The 15,052-nt window shown below is 44.3% G+C and overlaps 1 protein-coding gene across 1 annotated transcript in view; it reads right to left on the minus strand.

Moving 5' to 3' along the window:
• Window positions 1-229: 229 nt before the first annotated feature.
• Window positions 230-15,052, minus strand: part of LOC112069063 (carnosine synthase 1-like) — a 24,142-nt gene continuing 9,319 nt past the window's right edge. The window contains exons 2-9 of the mRNA XM_024136342.2: window positions 13,808-13,982; window positions 13,247-13,336; window positions 5,466-5,911; window positions 5,178-5,388; window positions 4,885-4,970; window positions 2,933-3,164; window positions 2,418-2,695; window positions 230-1,939 (exon numbers count right to left, since the gene is read on the minus strand). Of these exons, the coding sequence (XP_023992110.1) occupies window positions 386-1,939; window positions 2,418-2,695; window positions 2,933-3,164; window positions 4,885-4,970; window positions 5,178-5,388; window positions 5,466-5,911; window positions 13,247-13,336; window positions 13,808-13,982 (3,072 nt within the window). The 3' untranslated portion in view covers window positions 230-385. The remainder of the gene's footprint in view (window positions 1,940-2,417; window positions 2,696-2,932; window positions 3,165-4,884; window positions 4,971-5,177; window positions 5,389-5,465; window positions 5,912-13,246; window positions 13,337-13,807; window positions 13,983-15,052) is intronic.

A 15,052-nucleotide genomic window follows, 5' to 3' on the forward strand; every position in this document is an offset into this window, starting at 1 on the left:
ACCTTTTCTAAACTTGTATTTTTTTCCTGAGATGGTCCCCAAAATATAAGTGCTAAAAATGGAAAGGTTCTGCTACCTGAATGATTAGTCCCTGAATTTGCAATTTTGAGATAACATATGTTTTGATATGAGGAGTGTTTTTTCATCCTGTGATGTACCTTTTAAGCTAACTAAACTAACCCCTGCACACAGCACACCCTTGCTAAACATGGGTTCTATTCAGAAGGGTCCAATGTAGTGAACAAACATTCAGGCAGGAATATAATATATATAATTCTGCAGAGTAAGGAATCGTTTCAGCTCTTTGTATTATTTTGATCTGTGATTAAAATGTAAATATGGCACCCTCCTGAACAAACCCTGCTTCTCCCCCCTGAGTTCCTGTCTAGTTGAAATGGGACAGGAAGTAGCCCAGGTCGTAGCGTGGAGGACAGTGCAGGCCCAGCCCTTGGCAGAGGGCGAGGAGGCGCTGGCGAGCGTTGGTGGCATTGTGGGCATCTCTCACCCCGACATTACAGAAGGGCTCCTCGTACTCACCAGAGATCAGTTCATCCTCCTCTGCCAGCTCGTTCAGCCACAACGCACCCTCCTGGTGGAGCCCTCTCAGGCGCTCAGGGCTGGCTGTCGTCTTCAGGGCCTGGAGGTGCCGTGACACCACCACCATCACCCCAGCAAAGTGGCCTCTGGCTGGGAGGGCTGTGGCCGAGGGCAGGCAGGGACGCACCCCACAGGACACCATGAAGGCGGCCATCAGGAGGTCCACGCCGTACAGCTGGCGGATCCAGTCGCACAGGTAGAAGCCGCCCATGCGGGCGTTGATCTCGATGAGCCTCGGGCCCACTTCTGTCATCTTCAGCTCCACGTTGAACACGCCGTCTCGCAGGCCACAGCCCAGGCATGCGTGGTGTGCCGCGCGGATCAGCTGAGCACGCTTGTCCGGCGCCAGCCCCGAGGGCATCTGGGCGGCCGTCTCGGTGAAGGCCGGGGTGCGCGTGGGGCCGTTGTCGGACACGAAGGCGCCCTCCAGTCTCCCGTCGAACATGACCACGTCCACGTCGTGCTCGGTGCCTCCCACGTACTCCATGAGGATCATGGCGTTGCCCCAGCCCAGGCCGATGCCGGGGTAGTCTGTCTCCTCGCGGAGGTCCCCGGCGATCCTCTCAAAGTGTGCCAGACTTTCCTCCAGAGATCCTACCTTCCTCACGCCCACCGCCCCCGCGCCGTACTCCAGCTTCATCACCGCTGGGAACCTCACCACCCCCACACTGGCCCCACCAGGCCCCCCCTCCCCCCCACTGGCTGCCTTCTCCAGATCCAGGGTGCTCTCCACGTGGATACAGGGAACAGCATAGGAGGAAGGGGAGGGAGAGAGGAGAGGAGCGGAGGGACGGAAAGTGCCAAAGGAATGTGAGGAGGGTGAGGAGGGTGAGGTGGAGGAAGAGGTAGGGGCGGTTGTGTCGTGTTTGCCCATTGCCTCATTGAAGAGATCCCCCCTGTCGAAATCGGCCATAGCTCTCATGCTATCTCCTTCCATGTTGACCATGCCATTCTGCTGTCTACCTCTCCTCTCATCCTCTCTAAACTCAACCAGGCTATCTGGCTGACCGGAGGGCTGCTCAACACTGATCAGGTTAGTCCCAGTAGACTTCAGTAGGCCCAAGAGGTGCMTGTGGGTGCGGCTCTTCTCCTTCGCAATGCGGATGGCCTCAGGGGGAGGCCCCCTAAGCCCCAGCCTATCACAGACCAGCGATGTCAGCACCACGCATTCGTCCCAGAAGCACACGCAGCCGTCAGGGCGGAGGCTGGAGGACAACAGCCAATCACAGATGCGGGAGCAGTGCTGGTCGTCACGCCGATGGTCGGGGAGGTCTGGCAGGGGGAGGAAGTGGTCGACCAACTGGGAGGCGAAGTGGGCAGAGTCACTGTCCACGAGCAGGATCTTGATTGTAGGGGAGAAAGTTAATGAGTTCAATTCGCACATTAGCATAACTAGCTAGCCAGTAACCATTAATGTGCCATTTAATCGGACTTTGCAGTGCAGTAAAATGCACTACTAAAATAGCTGAAAAGTCTATGTTGGGCAATCTAATGTATTTACTTTCACTGTGTACACTCTTAGAAAATAATGTGCAATCTAGAACCTTAAAGGGTTCTTCGGCTGTCCCCAGAGGAAAACCCTATGAAAAACACTTTTTGGTTGCAGGTAAGAACCCTTTTGGTTCCAGGTAGAACCGTTTTGGGTTCCATGTAGAACCCTTTCTACAGAGGGTTCTACATGGAACCCAAAAGGGTTCTACCTGGAACCAAAAAGGGTTCTCTTATGGGGACAGCTGAAGAACCCTTTTGGAACCCTTTTTTTCTAAGAGTGTAGTTATTCTACATTCATCTATATAGTTATTCTCCATGTAGACATTCACCTTGAGTTTGTACTGTTTGGCTGTTTTCCAGATGAACTTCTTACTGTGTCCTCCAGCTCCCACCACCAGCACAGTTTTCCCCTGCATCAGGTAGTACTGGGAGCGGGTGAGGGGGGTGAGGAGGAGGGTGCCCCTACTCCACCCCTCTATCCCACTGTCGCATCCCTCCATCCCCATCCCTCGCTCTTGGAAGGAGGAGTGAAGACAGAGGGAGGGATGTAGGCCCAAAATAACAGGCCTGATGATGGAGCCATCCATGGTGAAAAGGAGGTCCACGCCTACGAGAGAGGGAGTAGAAAGGAGGTAGAGAGAGATAGAGATATGGAGTGGTAGAGAGGGAGATATGGAGAGGGAGATTCCTCTCAGATAGTAGCTCAGTGAGACATAGTGTTGACAGAGCGTGAGACTTATGATGTCATAAGTATACCCATGCTTTCAGAGGCTTCAACAGTAATCTGCAGTAATCTTTATCAAATCATATATCAACTCAGACAGCTTCATGAACCAACACACACCTATCATGTCGGTCTGGGCACCCGCTCCACCGCGTTGTTCTGCGGACATGCTTGACTCTGTTTCCATGACAACACAGAGGCAGGACAGGGCGGTGTCCAGTGCTAGGCGGCAGAGAGATTTTGCCATGGTAGGGTCAGTGAAACCGCACTCTAATAGGGTGGTCTCCAAAGACTGAGAGAGGGAGTGGCTGTGAGAGAGAGGATCGTCGGACACACCCACTCTACACACCAACTGAGGGAGAGGAAGAGAAAGGGAGAGGAAGAGAGAGGGAGAGGAAGAAGATAGAAGAGAAGTTAGAGATAAGGTCATTGATTTCAAACAAACAGTTCAGTTCAAGTATTTGGCATATTACATGAATGTGTCTCCCATTCCCGAGTTAAAGACAACCTCTTAGATGTTAAGTCCCCTATTTAAGGGACTTTGAGCGGTTCTGGACCGGTTCTGACTGATATTTTGGTGTACAGAACACTCTGTGAACGTCGGAGGGTCCAATTCCTTATAGTGCTTTCCGCTACCACTCTCACTTGAAGTATCAGGTTGGCTTGAAGTGACGAGTTGACTTAAAGTGTCAGGTTTCATACATTTGCATAGGGAGTGACGTGTCACATTTTCTGGCCTATCCAGACAAATAATCGATTTCCTTTGCCTCTGAGCGATAGAGCCCAGCCTGGTAGACGACATATTAACGGGGACAGTCTAGCGAATACAACTGCTGTAGTTTCATCTCACTGTGATATTCTCAGCCAGATGTAGCCCTCTCACAATGAAAAAATACTAAATGATTTTGTAGAATTCAAACACGACCACTTTCTCTTGGTCACAGACGGTGGATTCTGCAGACATTTAAATGGTGTCTGTACGTTGCTCAAAAGACACTTGGCAGAAAATGCTCCATCATTAGTTATATGAAATGGTGCCAAAATTGTACTGTCACTAAATATGATCATTATTTTTTTTACAGTTATAAGAAATGTGAAATCTTATAGTAAGTCGTTTATAATTTGGTTGTTACTATATTTAGAAAGCATTTCAGTCATTTCAAGCCCTAATAGGAAAAAAATTACATAAATKATATATTTTCATATTATTTGTAGTATGTACTGTACACCTCAGCTATTGATAAAAAAAGGACCAGAAAACTATGCATCATTACTCGTTATTGTTAATGACCATGTCATTAAAAAGTATTACTTTTGGGTATGTCTATTTAAATCTACATTTTGCCATAACGTTGAAGAGRAGACAACATCAACATTTTACAGAGCTATATACAAATACACTGAGTGTATAAAACATTAGGAACACCTTCCTAATATTGAGTTGCACCCCCCTTTTCCTTCAGAACAGCCTCAATTCGTCAGGGCATGGACTCAACAAGGTGTCAAGCATTCCACAGGGATGCTGGCCCATGTTGACTCCAATGCTTCCCACAGTTATGTCAAGTTGGCTGGATGTCCATTGGGTGCTGGACCATTCTTGAAATTGCTGAGCGTGAAAAACCCAGCAGCTCTACAGTTCTTGAGACAAACTGGTATGCCTGGCACCTACTACCAGACCCCGTTGAAAGGCACTTCAATCTTTTGTCTTGACCATTCACCCTCTGAATGCCACACATACACAATCCATGTCTCAATTGCMTCAAGGCTTAAAAATCCTTCTTTAACCTGTCTCTACCCTTCATCTACACTGACWGAAGTGGATTTAACAAGTGACATYGATAAGAGATCATAGCTTTCACCTGGTCAGTCTATGTCATGGAAAAAGCAGGTGTTCTTMATGTTTTGTACACTCAGCTATACGTTGACAGTATTGAGGGTCAATGCAAATACATAGTAAAGGGTCAAAAAGCTGCTGCTAGTCATACAAAAATGTGTTCATGATGCACATAGTCAACATTTCATTTTTCTCTCCTACCTCGTTCTCTCTCGTTCTCTGTCTCTCTTACTCTCACCTTGTAGAGGAGAGGCAGGTCCAGAGGTGAGCGAGTTACTATGGCACACAGTCTGAAGGACAGGTCTGGAACCTGAGGCCTGCAGTCTGACAGACACACAGGCACACAACAACTACCTCATTAGAACAGAGATGGAGAGGACCATCTTTAGTAATGGTCGTAGTATATTACATTGAAAGTAGTTAGAGAGTCTTTACAAGTTCAATGTCATATGAAGACCACATACAAATAAGCATGAAAACAAGGTCCTCAAACATCAAACTACACTCATCCATCCTTACTAAAGCCCTCACCGGTGTACTGTTCCCAGGTGCGGTCCTCTACCCGTGGCCCAGGCTTCAGTGGGGAGCAGTAGGCCTCCAGCAGCACTGCCTCGCCAGGGAGGAGCTGGGGAAGGAGATAACTCACCTTGGCCCAGACCTCATCCCTGCTGTTCCTGGACAGGTAGACAGGGGRTGAGGTTGCCTCGCCCACGAACCTCCCCCCACTGCACCTGAGCACCACCTAGGCACAGAGAGAAAGGAAAGCTTTGTGTACTTTTACATAAAGGCTGACTGAATTCTTTAACAAACAGGACATACCCTCTCTGATCCCCTCATATTCTCAGACTCCAGGAAACTGTCCACCTTGTTTCGGACAGAGTTCATCCCTTCCTCTGCCCCCATTTCCAGGTGCACCACCTCCACCCCTCCTGTCCTGCCCTCCTCCAGCCTCATCTGCCCCGGTGGTAACAGAAGGGCCAGGGTTGGGGGGCAGTGGATCTTGGCCTTCTGCAGCAGAACCCTGGTGGTCAGAACATTCCCCCAGAACTGACCCAGTGCTCCAGAACCTCCGCTTGGGCAGTCTGTCTCTCGGGTCATTTCCTCCTTAGCCCAAGGGTCAGATGACAGGAAGTAGGTGACCTTGCGAGGCGGGTTGAAGTTGGATAGGAAAGTGCGCCCTCCCAGGTCAAAGGTGACAGCCTTGTGGACCAGGAGGGAGGAGGAGCGAGAGAGCCAGGATGGACAGAGACACAGGAGAGCATCTCCTAAAGAGAGAGAGAGAAAGAGGGAGGGGGGGGGATTTGAAAGGGGTAAACGAGAGAGAAGGGAGAAACAGAAGGAGCGGGTGATGGGGGAAGTGAGGTAGAGAGAAATTGGAAGGGTGTAAGAGAGTGAGAAGAGGGGAAGGAAGGGAGAGAAGAATTATAGAGGGGTGCTAGACATCCTGTGTTTGGCATAGGGCCGATGTACCTAGAAAACTGGAGATTGGAAATATCATTGACATATTTCCATAGAAAAAGGTCAAAAGTCATAAAGATGATCGTGCCACATGTAAACAGAACTATTTTTTTACCACTTGTTCCCACTTCAACGTTGGAGTAAAGTGTTTTAATCTGTTATTGGTCCTAAGAGAGGGACAAAGTAGGCGGGAGAATGACTATTCATCATTGCTGSGATAATTATAGTTTTAACTATGCTTTGTGGAAAGTAACTACTTTGTGGGGGAACAAACAGTTACCTACAGTCTTAACATTTTTTTGCTATCATAAACCTAAAAGGGTTCTTCGGCTGTCCTCATAGGATAMCCCTTTGAAGAACCCTTTTGAGTTCCATGTTGAACCCTTTCCATAGAGAGTTCTACATGGAACCCAAAAGAGTTCTATCTGGAATGAAAAATGCAACCCCATTTAGACGTTTTAAGAGGAAGCTGATTCCAACTCCAATATGTGATAGATGCCGAATGAATGCTTTTGGAACACTAATGCACATGTTTTGGGAATGTCCTGTGGTGTCCCAGTGCTGGTCACATGTTTCAGATTTCTTCACAAAAATTATAGGTTTCCCTGTGAACTAAGATCCACCTTTGTTTTTSTTGAATGACTCTTCACTTGTATTGCAACTGGTTCAGAAAATAATAGTTTATGCAGGGTTAACAGCAGCAAAAAAGGTTATCCTTAGTGCTTGGATTTCCCCTACAATCCTCTCCCCTCAAACATGGTTATCATATTTTCAAGATATTGTTCGTATAGAGCGATCAGTGGSCGTGATAAACAAAGCTCGGGCAAATACAGTTGAGGCATGGGATGTATTATGCAAAAACTCTATCAGATATCAACAACTCTTGACCAAGCAATGGACCTACATGGTTAGGGGAGTGGGGGAGACGCCATTTTCTTTTCTGAGAATAAAATTGAATGTTTTATTGTAAACTCTTACTTCCTTTCTGTAAATGTCATATTGTGCACTCATATAATTGATGTAAATATGTAAATAGTTGTATTGAATGTTAATGTTGTCATGTCGGCTAGTATTTGTAAAGTGATCCGGCCTTGTGTGTTGTATATTGTTAAATAAAAATAAAATGTTGATCACAAAAAAAGGGTTCTACCTAGAAACAAAAAGGGTTCTCCTTTGGGGACAGATGAAGAACCCTTTTTTCTAAGAGTGTACAACTATTTGAATACAGATCCCAAWTTTTTTTGAAACAATTTGAATACAGATCTCAGAAAGCAACTACTTAAAAAATATATTTACAGATCTGTGGAAGTGACTACTTTTCAGAAACTATTGGATTGCCTGCCTTCAACTAATGGCAGGGTTGTATTTGGAACGGTATGTTGGAAGAAAGAAGCAGAATGAATAGCTAACACAATCTCCTATACTWTTCCAATCTGACAGTCATTTGATCTACACAATACATTTCTATCTGAACATTCTGTAAATGTCCATTCTCCTGAATGACCATTGTCCCAGGCGTACATTATCAAGTCAAACAAAAACAAATGATATTTTGTACAGATATGTAAAAATACGTTGTGATGCTCAACGTCTGTATGACTCTTTCAACATGCCACTACAGTACCTACAGTACCCGATGTCACAGGAAGGCCAAAAAGATCATCAAGGACAACAACCACCCGAGCCACTGCCTGTTCACCCCGCTATCATCCAGAAGGCGAGGTCAGTACAGATGCATCAATGCTGGGACCATCTACTGCATCTTGCCTATGCCTATCATTAGTCACTTTAAATAACGCCACTTTAATAATGTTTACATATCCTACATTACTCATCTCATATATATATACTGCTCTATACCATCTACTGCATCTTGCCTATGCCACATGATCATCGCTCACCCATATATTTATACATACATATTCTTATTCATCCTTTACATTTGTGTGTGTATAATAAGATAGTTGTTGTGAATTTGTTATATTGCTTGTTAGATATTACTGCATTGTCGGAACTAGAAGCACAAGCATTTCGCTACACTCACATTAACATCTGCTAACCATGTGTATGTGACCAATGAAGTTTGATTTGAAAAAGTTGAAAGCTGCAATTTATTTGATTAATTAATGCCACTGAAAATACTGCAGAGAAATTCAAAGCCATTTGCAAACAGCAAGTTGGATGCTTAGCAAAAACAACTTTGATACTCTTTGGCCATCTGAGGGGAAGTGATCTTGTTTCAAACACAACTTTAAAGGGATAGTTTATTTAGTACACAAACTAACATGATTTCCAACCTACCTTGGCTGTAGTTGATACATGGCGGTAGTTTTTGGATATATTGTTTCCTTTCGACACGTAATAGCCATATTTTGTTACTGTTAGCATTCTCAGTAACACTTAAAATCAAACTGTTACTGTGCCTGTGTTATAAAACTGTAATTCGTTTGGAAGCAACATTTTAACATGTTGTTACATAATACTTTGGTAATTGCATTTTAATTGCATAGCAATGAGCTGAAAGTTTTAGTAACTACTGTACACAAGAGGAATAGTGACTGTTCCTTATTCCACGTATGTAACAATTCCAACGTATGTAATAATTCCATTATTACGCAACAATAAAGCAATTTCTAAAGTCCTATGTAACAGCAATGTTGCTATTGTAATAATCACTAAGTTACTACATATGTATAAAAACTTGATGTTAAGTGTTACTGTATAACCTTATGTCACTCATTATGAAAATATATTTGTTAAGTCATTTTGAAGCTGCAAAAGTTGTCTACTCTAATGTTGAGGTGATACCATGTCCCCCTTAAAATCAGTTGGAGCTGATTTGCTGGAGTAAAAAAAAAAAAAGTATGTCCAACAAAAGTGTATTTTATTTTTTTGCTCTTAAAACTTTGGGGGGCCAAATAATATCACTGGGGTGCCAGTTGGGGAACCCTGCTACTGTAGTTTTTGCTTCCTCGTCAAATATTTGCCAGCCATCAAATATATGTATATATTTTTCTCAAATAACTGTATATATTCAAATACCTTCAACTATTATTTCTTTTTCTGAGACCTGTATTTGAATATCACAGAAAATAGTTGCCTTTTAGTTGAAACTATAAAGACTATATTCAACTACCTGAGTATTTTCAAATAAACTACAAATAAACACATACTGTAAAGTACAAAATGCAACTATTTTCTGCCCATGTCTGCTATTTATGTATAAAAAGAGTCAAGGAGGGGAGTGACATTCTAATGAAATGTCAACCTACACTAGTGAGCTTYCCCCTCAACCCGTTGGCCATCAGGCTAAAATTAGAGCTATTACTGTTAGACTCAGAGTTTTTCTCTAGAAGGCGATTATGTTATTTGATAATGACACTAATGAATCACATAAAAGGATTGCCGTTCCAATATATACACTACATGACCAAAAGTATGTGGACACCTGCTTGTCGAACATCTCATTCCAAAATCATGGGCATTAATATGGAGTTGGTCCCCCCTTTGCTGCTATAACAGCCTACACTCTTCTGGGAAGTCTTTCTAGTAGATGTTGGAACATTKCTGCAGGGACTTGCTTCCATTCAGCCACGAGAGCATTAGTGAGGTCGGGCACTGATGTTGGGCGATTAGGCCTGGCTTGCAGTCAGTGTTCCAATTMWTCTCAAAGTTGTTTGATGGGGTTGAGGTCAGGGCTCTGTGCAGGCCAATCAAGTTCTTCCACACGATCTCGACAACTCATTTCTGTATGTTCTTGCTTGTGCACAGGGGCATTGTCATTCTGAAACAGGAAAGGGCCTTTCCCAAGCTGTTGCCATGAAGTTGGARGCACGGAATCGTCTAGAACGTCATTGTATGCTGTAGCGTTAAGATTTCACTYCACTGGAACTAAGGAGTCTGAACCATGAAAAACAGCCCCAGACYATTATTCCTCTTCCACCAATCTTTACAGTTGGTACTGCATTGGGGCTGGTAGCATTCTCCTGGCATCCGCCAAACCCAGATTAGTCCTTTGGACAGCCAGATGGTGAAGCGTGATTCATCACTCCAGAGAACACGTTTCCACTCCAGAGTCCAATGGCGGCGAGCTTCACACCACTCCAGCCGACGCTTGGCATTGCGCATGGTGATCTTAGGCTTGTGTGCGGCTGCTCAGCCATGTAAACCCATTTCATGAAGCTCCCGRCGAGCAGTTCTTGTGCTGATGTTGCTTCCAGAGGCCGTCTGGAACTTGGTAGTGAGTCTTGCAACCGAGGACAGACAATTTTTACACGCTACTCACTTCAGCAGTCCTGTTCTGTGAGCTTGTGTGGCCTAGCACTTCACGGCTTAGCTGTTGTTGCTCCTAGACGTTTTCATTTCACAATGACAGCACTTACAGTTGACCGGGGCAGCTCTAGCAGGGCAGAAATTTGGCGAACTGACTTGTTGGAAAGGTGGCATCCTATGACGGTGCCATGTTGAAAGTCACTGACTTCTTCAGTAAGGCCATTCTACTGCCAATGTTTGTCTATGGAGATTGCATGGCTATGTGCCCTGTCAGCAACAGCTGTGGCTGAAATAGCCAAATCTACTAATGTGAATGGGTGTCGWCATATTTTTGTATATATAGTGTATTTTACTGGTGCTCTGACAAGGTAAAGTTTTTAGGTCTATAGATGGATAAGAAAACCATGTACAATCTAACACCATTCTGCTTGGCACTAAGGGACACTTGGAAGACATCTTGGAAAACAATTTGGCACATACTTTGAAGGGTAAAGGTATATGTTTTGGCCGATGCTCTAGCCAAACAGGCTTTACATTGATTTACTGTTAGACTGATACCGGCAAGTGTGTAACGGCAGTCTAGCTCTCCCTCCTCCTCGGACGAGGAGAGGCGAGAAGGATCGGAGGACCAATGTGCAGCGTGGTAASTTTCCATGATTTAATATGCACGAAAACAATACACAATACAAAAAACAAAAGAACTAACCGTAACAGTCCCGTGTGGCACAAACACTGACACAGGAAACAACCACCCTCAATCCCCAACACAAAACAAGCCACCTATATATGATTCTCAATCAGGGACAACGATTGACAGCTGCCTCTGATTGAGAACCTTGCTTGGTCCGAGAACCATATTAGGCTGAACACAGAAACAGACAAACTAGACACACAACATAGAATGCCCACCCAGCTCACGTCCTGACCAACACTAAAACAAGCACAACACATAAGAACTCTGGTCAGGACGTGACAAAGTGTGTACTGGTACTTATACAAAAACTGTGACCAAATGTTTATTTTGTTTTGACATTTTGACAGATTTCCAYGACCAACAATTGGCGGAGTCTCTACATACATATAAAAAAGTAATGATAAATGTGGTATTGACACTGGCTGCTGGCTGCTCTCTGATCCCATGTAGCCTGTTAGGCAACTTCATAAAACACATGTGGTGTGCAGGCTTTTGATCCAGCCCTGCTCAAACACAAACAGTGTATTACTGTCTGTGCACATCAAGCCCAGACGATAGTGGAGATCCATAAAGCCCACTAGCGGCTKCCCAGGCTACTTTGCAGGCTGACTAGCATCTATTGMTGTTGCAATGTCCCATATATTGGATGCCCAAATCAACTGGAAGTATCTACAAAACAAGTTGAAGCCACTTAATACAAAAGAAAGGYTACATCTAATATGTTTTCCTAAAATTACTTTTCACGATTCATATGATTAAATTCACCGCGATTGAACAGAATCCCAATTAATACAATGGCAAAATGAATCATTAGTTTCATAAAAAATAATAGTTTATATTAATCATTTGAATCGTTATTCGCGAGTGTCAGTGGAACGTTTTTGGACATGATGAAAACATTAATACATGCTAATAATAACTAAACAGTTAACTATAAAGATAACTAGCCAGGCTACAATATATATTTTTTCTACCTATTTAATCTGTTCTCTATCATATTTTATAGTCTAAGCCAGGGCTCTCCAACCCTGTTCCTGGAGCGCTACCCTCCTGTAGGTTTTCTCTCCAACACCAGTTGTAACTAACCTGATTTCAATTTATCAACCAGCTAATTATTACAATCAGGTGTGATGGATTAGGGTTGGAGTGAAAACCTACAGGACAGTAGTTCTCTAGGAACAGGGTTGGAGACCCCTGGTCTAGGCCTACCTGCTGCTACAATATCCTTGAGCAACCGCCCACTCGCACACATGTAGGTGATGCGCGCACACACATACAGTACTGTCACGTGTGCTCCCTCTCCGGCCTCTAGGTCACCAGCCTGCTCGTTATGGCGCACACCTGTCACCATCGTTGCGTGCASCTGGGCGTCATCAGACTCACTTGGACTCCATCACTTCCCTGATTACCTTCGCTTTATATGTCACTCTCTTTGGCTCCTTCCCCAGGCATTATTGTTTCTGTTCCTGTGTTATGTATGTGCGTTGTTCGTGTTTCTTATTTTGTATTATGTTGTGTTTTGTTTATTTATTAAAAACACTCACTCCTTGAACTTGCTTCCCGACTCTCAGCGCACATCGTTACAAGTATGCACTAAAGCAAGGCTATTCAGCTATATTCTCATGGGGACAGATGTAAAAAAAGGTTAATTGTGAGCATAATATTGTGTTGCTTAATTAAACCGTTCAAGTGCAGGAGTCAAGTTTATATGAATAAAAAATAATCAACATGCCACACAGGTCCTAGAAACCGCTAGAAACCGCTAAATAACTACACTATATAATATACAACCACCATAGTGCATGTCATTTTGGCACTGAATGTCGTATTTTTGCTTTTTTTTAAAAAAATATTAATGTTCAGAATTGATCAAAGGGCCAATCTAAATTAATAACACGGGCCGGATCTAGCAGCTGTGCCGCCAGTTGAATAGTCTTGCGCTAAAGTGTCATATTCCGATCCTGGCTGATATGGTGATTATTATGTGATCAACTATTCRAAAATAACTGTTCCTAAATTACATTAAAATAAATGATTAAATTAATTTCCATGACTTTTCCTGGCATGGAAAACACAATTGTAAAAATCTATGTATTTTCCAGGATTTTCATGAAGTACAAACCCTGCTTGTACATATCTGCTGTGTTTCCTGTCTGGGTGTGTTCTGCTACCATACCTGGGCTCCGTTGGCCTGCCTCTAACAGCAGAGAGAGGTAGGGGAGTGGGGATCCCAAAACACAGATGCACATCTCAGAGTGACTCATACCTGGAAGAGAACACAGTAGAACTGCCATTATGGTCAAAATCCCCATACATCGGTACTTCAGCCTTTCATGAAATAGAAAGTAGTTAGATCCAAAAACAACTATACAGGGGTCAGCAATATGGTAGGTCATCTAAGCTCATTTCCTACATGCACACAGCCCTCTGGCCCTTTCCGGTCTGCAGACACACTTTGATACACCTGTTCACCTGCTAACCCAGTGACATATAGTGCTAAACTCACATGGTCTGGGTGACTCTGTGCAGGTTAAGATCCAGTGATAGGTTCACCTGGCCTGTAGGCTTAGTTCTGATTCAACGGTTCAGAGAGTCACAGGTAGAAATGAAAGGTGATAGAGCATGACTCCAATATCATAGAGATTGTAATAAACATGGAGGTGTCTTTCTAGCCTGGTACACTTCTATCTGACACATCCTGAACGTTTCAGCCTGGTGATCGTAGCTCGGGTCTCACCCTGTGGCAGGTCCTGTGTTTCAGGCAGGTCAATCTCCCTCAGAGCCTCCTGCAGGGTCTGGAACAGCGCCACCTCCTGTCTGGAGGACCGTGCCCTCGGTCCCCCAGTAGCACAGCCCCCTGGAGAGGAGGGGAGGCTGGGGACAGCGGTGCTGGGGAGAGAGCTGAGAGAGAGCTGTGGGGGATAGGTGTGAGATGGACAATGTGTGTGTGTGTGTGTGTGTGTGTGTGTGTGGTGTGTGTGGTGTGTGTGTGTGTGTGTGTGTGTGTGTGTGTGTGTGTGTGTGTGTGTGTGTGTGTGTGTGTGTGTGCTGTTGGTGTGTAGTGAGCGAGTAAATATAAATAGGATTAATGAAGAAAAGTAATCTAAAATTGAGAGGAGACCTGTCATCAAAGGATTGTAATTATAATCTATACATTTATAGAACGTATCTACAGATTACAATTTATAAACAAAGCAGTTCGACACATACAACAACACAGAGTTACACATGGAGATAAAACAAACATACAGTCAAATAATACAGTAGAAAAATAAGGTCGATATACAATTGTGAGCAAGTGAGGTAGATAAGGGAAGGTAAAGGCAAAAAAAAGGCCATGGTGCGAAGTAAATACAATATAGCAAGTAAAAACACAATGGTAGATTTGCAGTGGAAGAATGTACAAATAGAAATAGAAATAATGGGTGCAAAGAGCAAAATAAATAAATAAATACAGTAGGGGAAGAGGTATTGATTGTTTGGGCTAAATTATAGATGGGCTATGTACAGGTGCAATAATCTGTGAGCTGCTCTGACAGCTGGTACTTAAACACTAGTGAGGGAGATAAGTGTTTCCAGTTCAGAGATTTTTGTAGTTCGTTCCAGTTATTGGCAGCAGAGAACTGGAAGGAGAGGCGGCCAAAGGAGAATTGGTTTTGGGGGGACCAGAGAGAGTATACCCTGCTGGAGCGTGGTGCTACAGGTGGGTGCTGCTATGGTGTGACCAGTGAACTGAGATAAGGGGGGACTTTACCTAGCAGGGTCTTGTAGATGAACGCTGGAACCAGTGGTGGCAGACGAGTATGAAGCGGGATAGCACAGCAAGAGGCGTTAACAGGTCGCAGTGGTGGGTGTAGTATGGGGCTTTGGTGACCCAAAACGGATAGCAACTGTGATAGGACGCATCCAATTAGTTGAGTTAGGGTATTGGAGGCTATTTGTAAATGACATCGCGAACGTCGAGGATCGGTAGGAGTCGTTT

The sequence above is a fragment of the Salvelinus sp. IW2-2015 genome, unplaced genomic scaffold (genome assembly GCF_002910315.2).
Source record: "Salvelinus sp. IW2-2015 unplaced genomic scaffold, ASM291031v2 Un_scaffold875, whole genome shotgun sequence".
In the NCBI taxonomy this organism is placed as follows: domain Eukaryota; kingdom Metazoa; phylum Chordata; class Actinopteri; order Salmoniformes; family Salmonidae; genus Salvelinus; species Salvelinus sp. IW2-2015.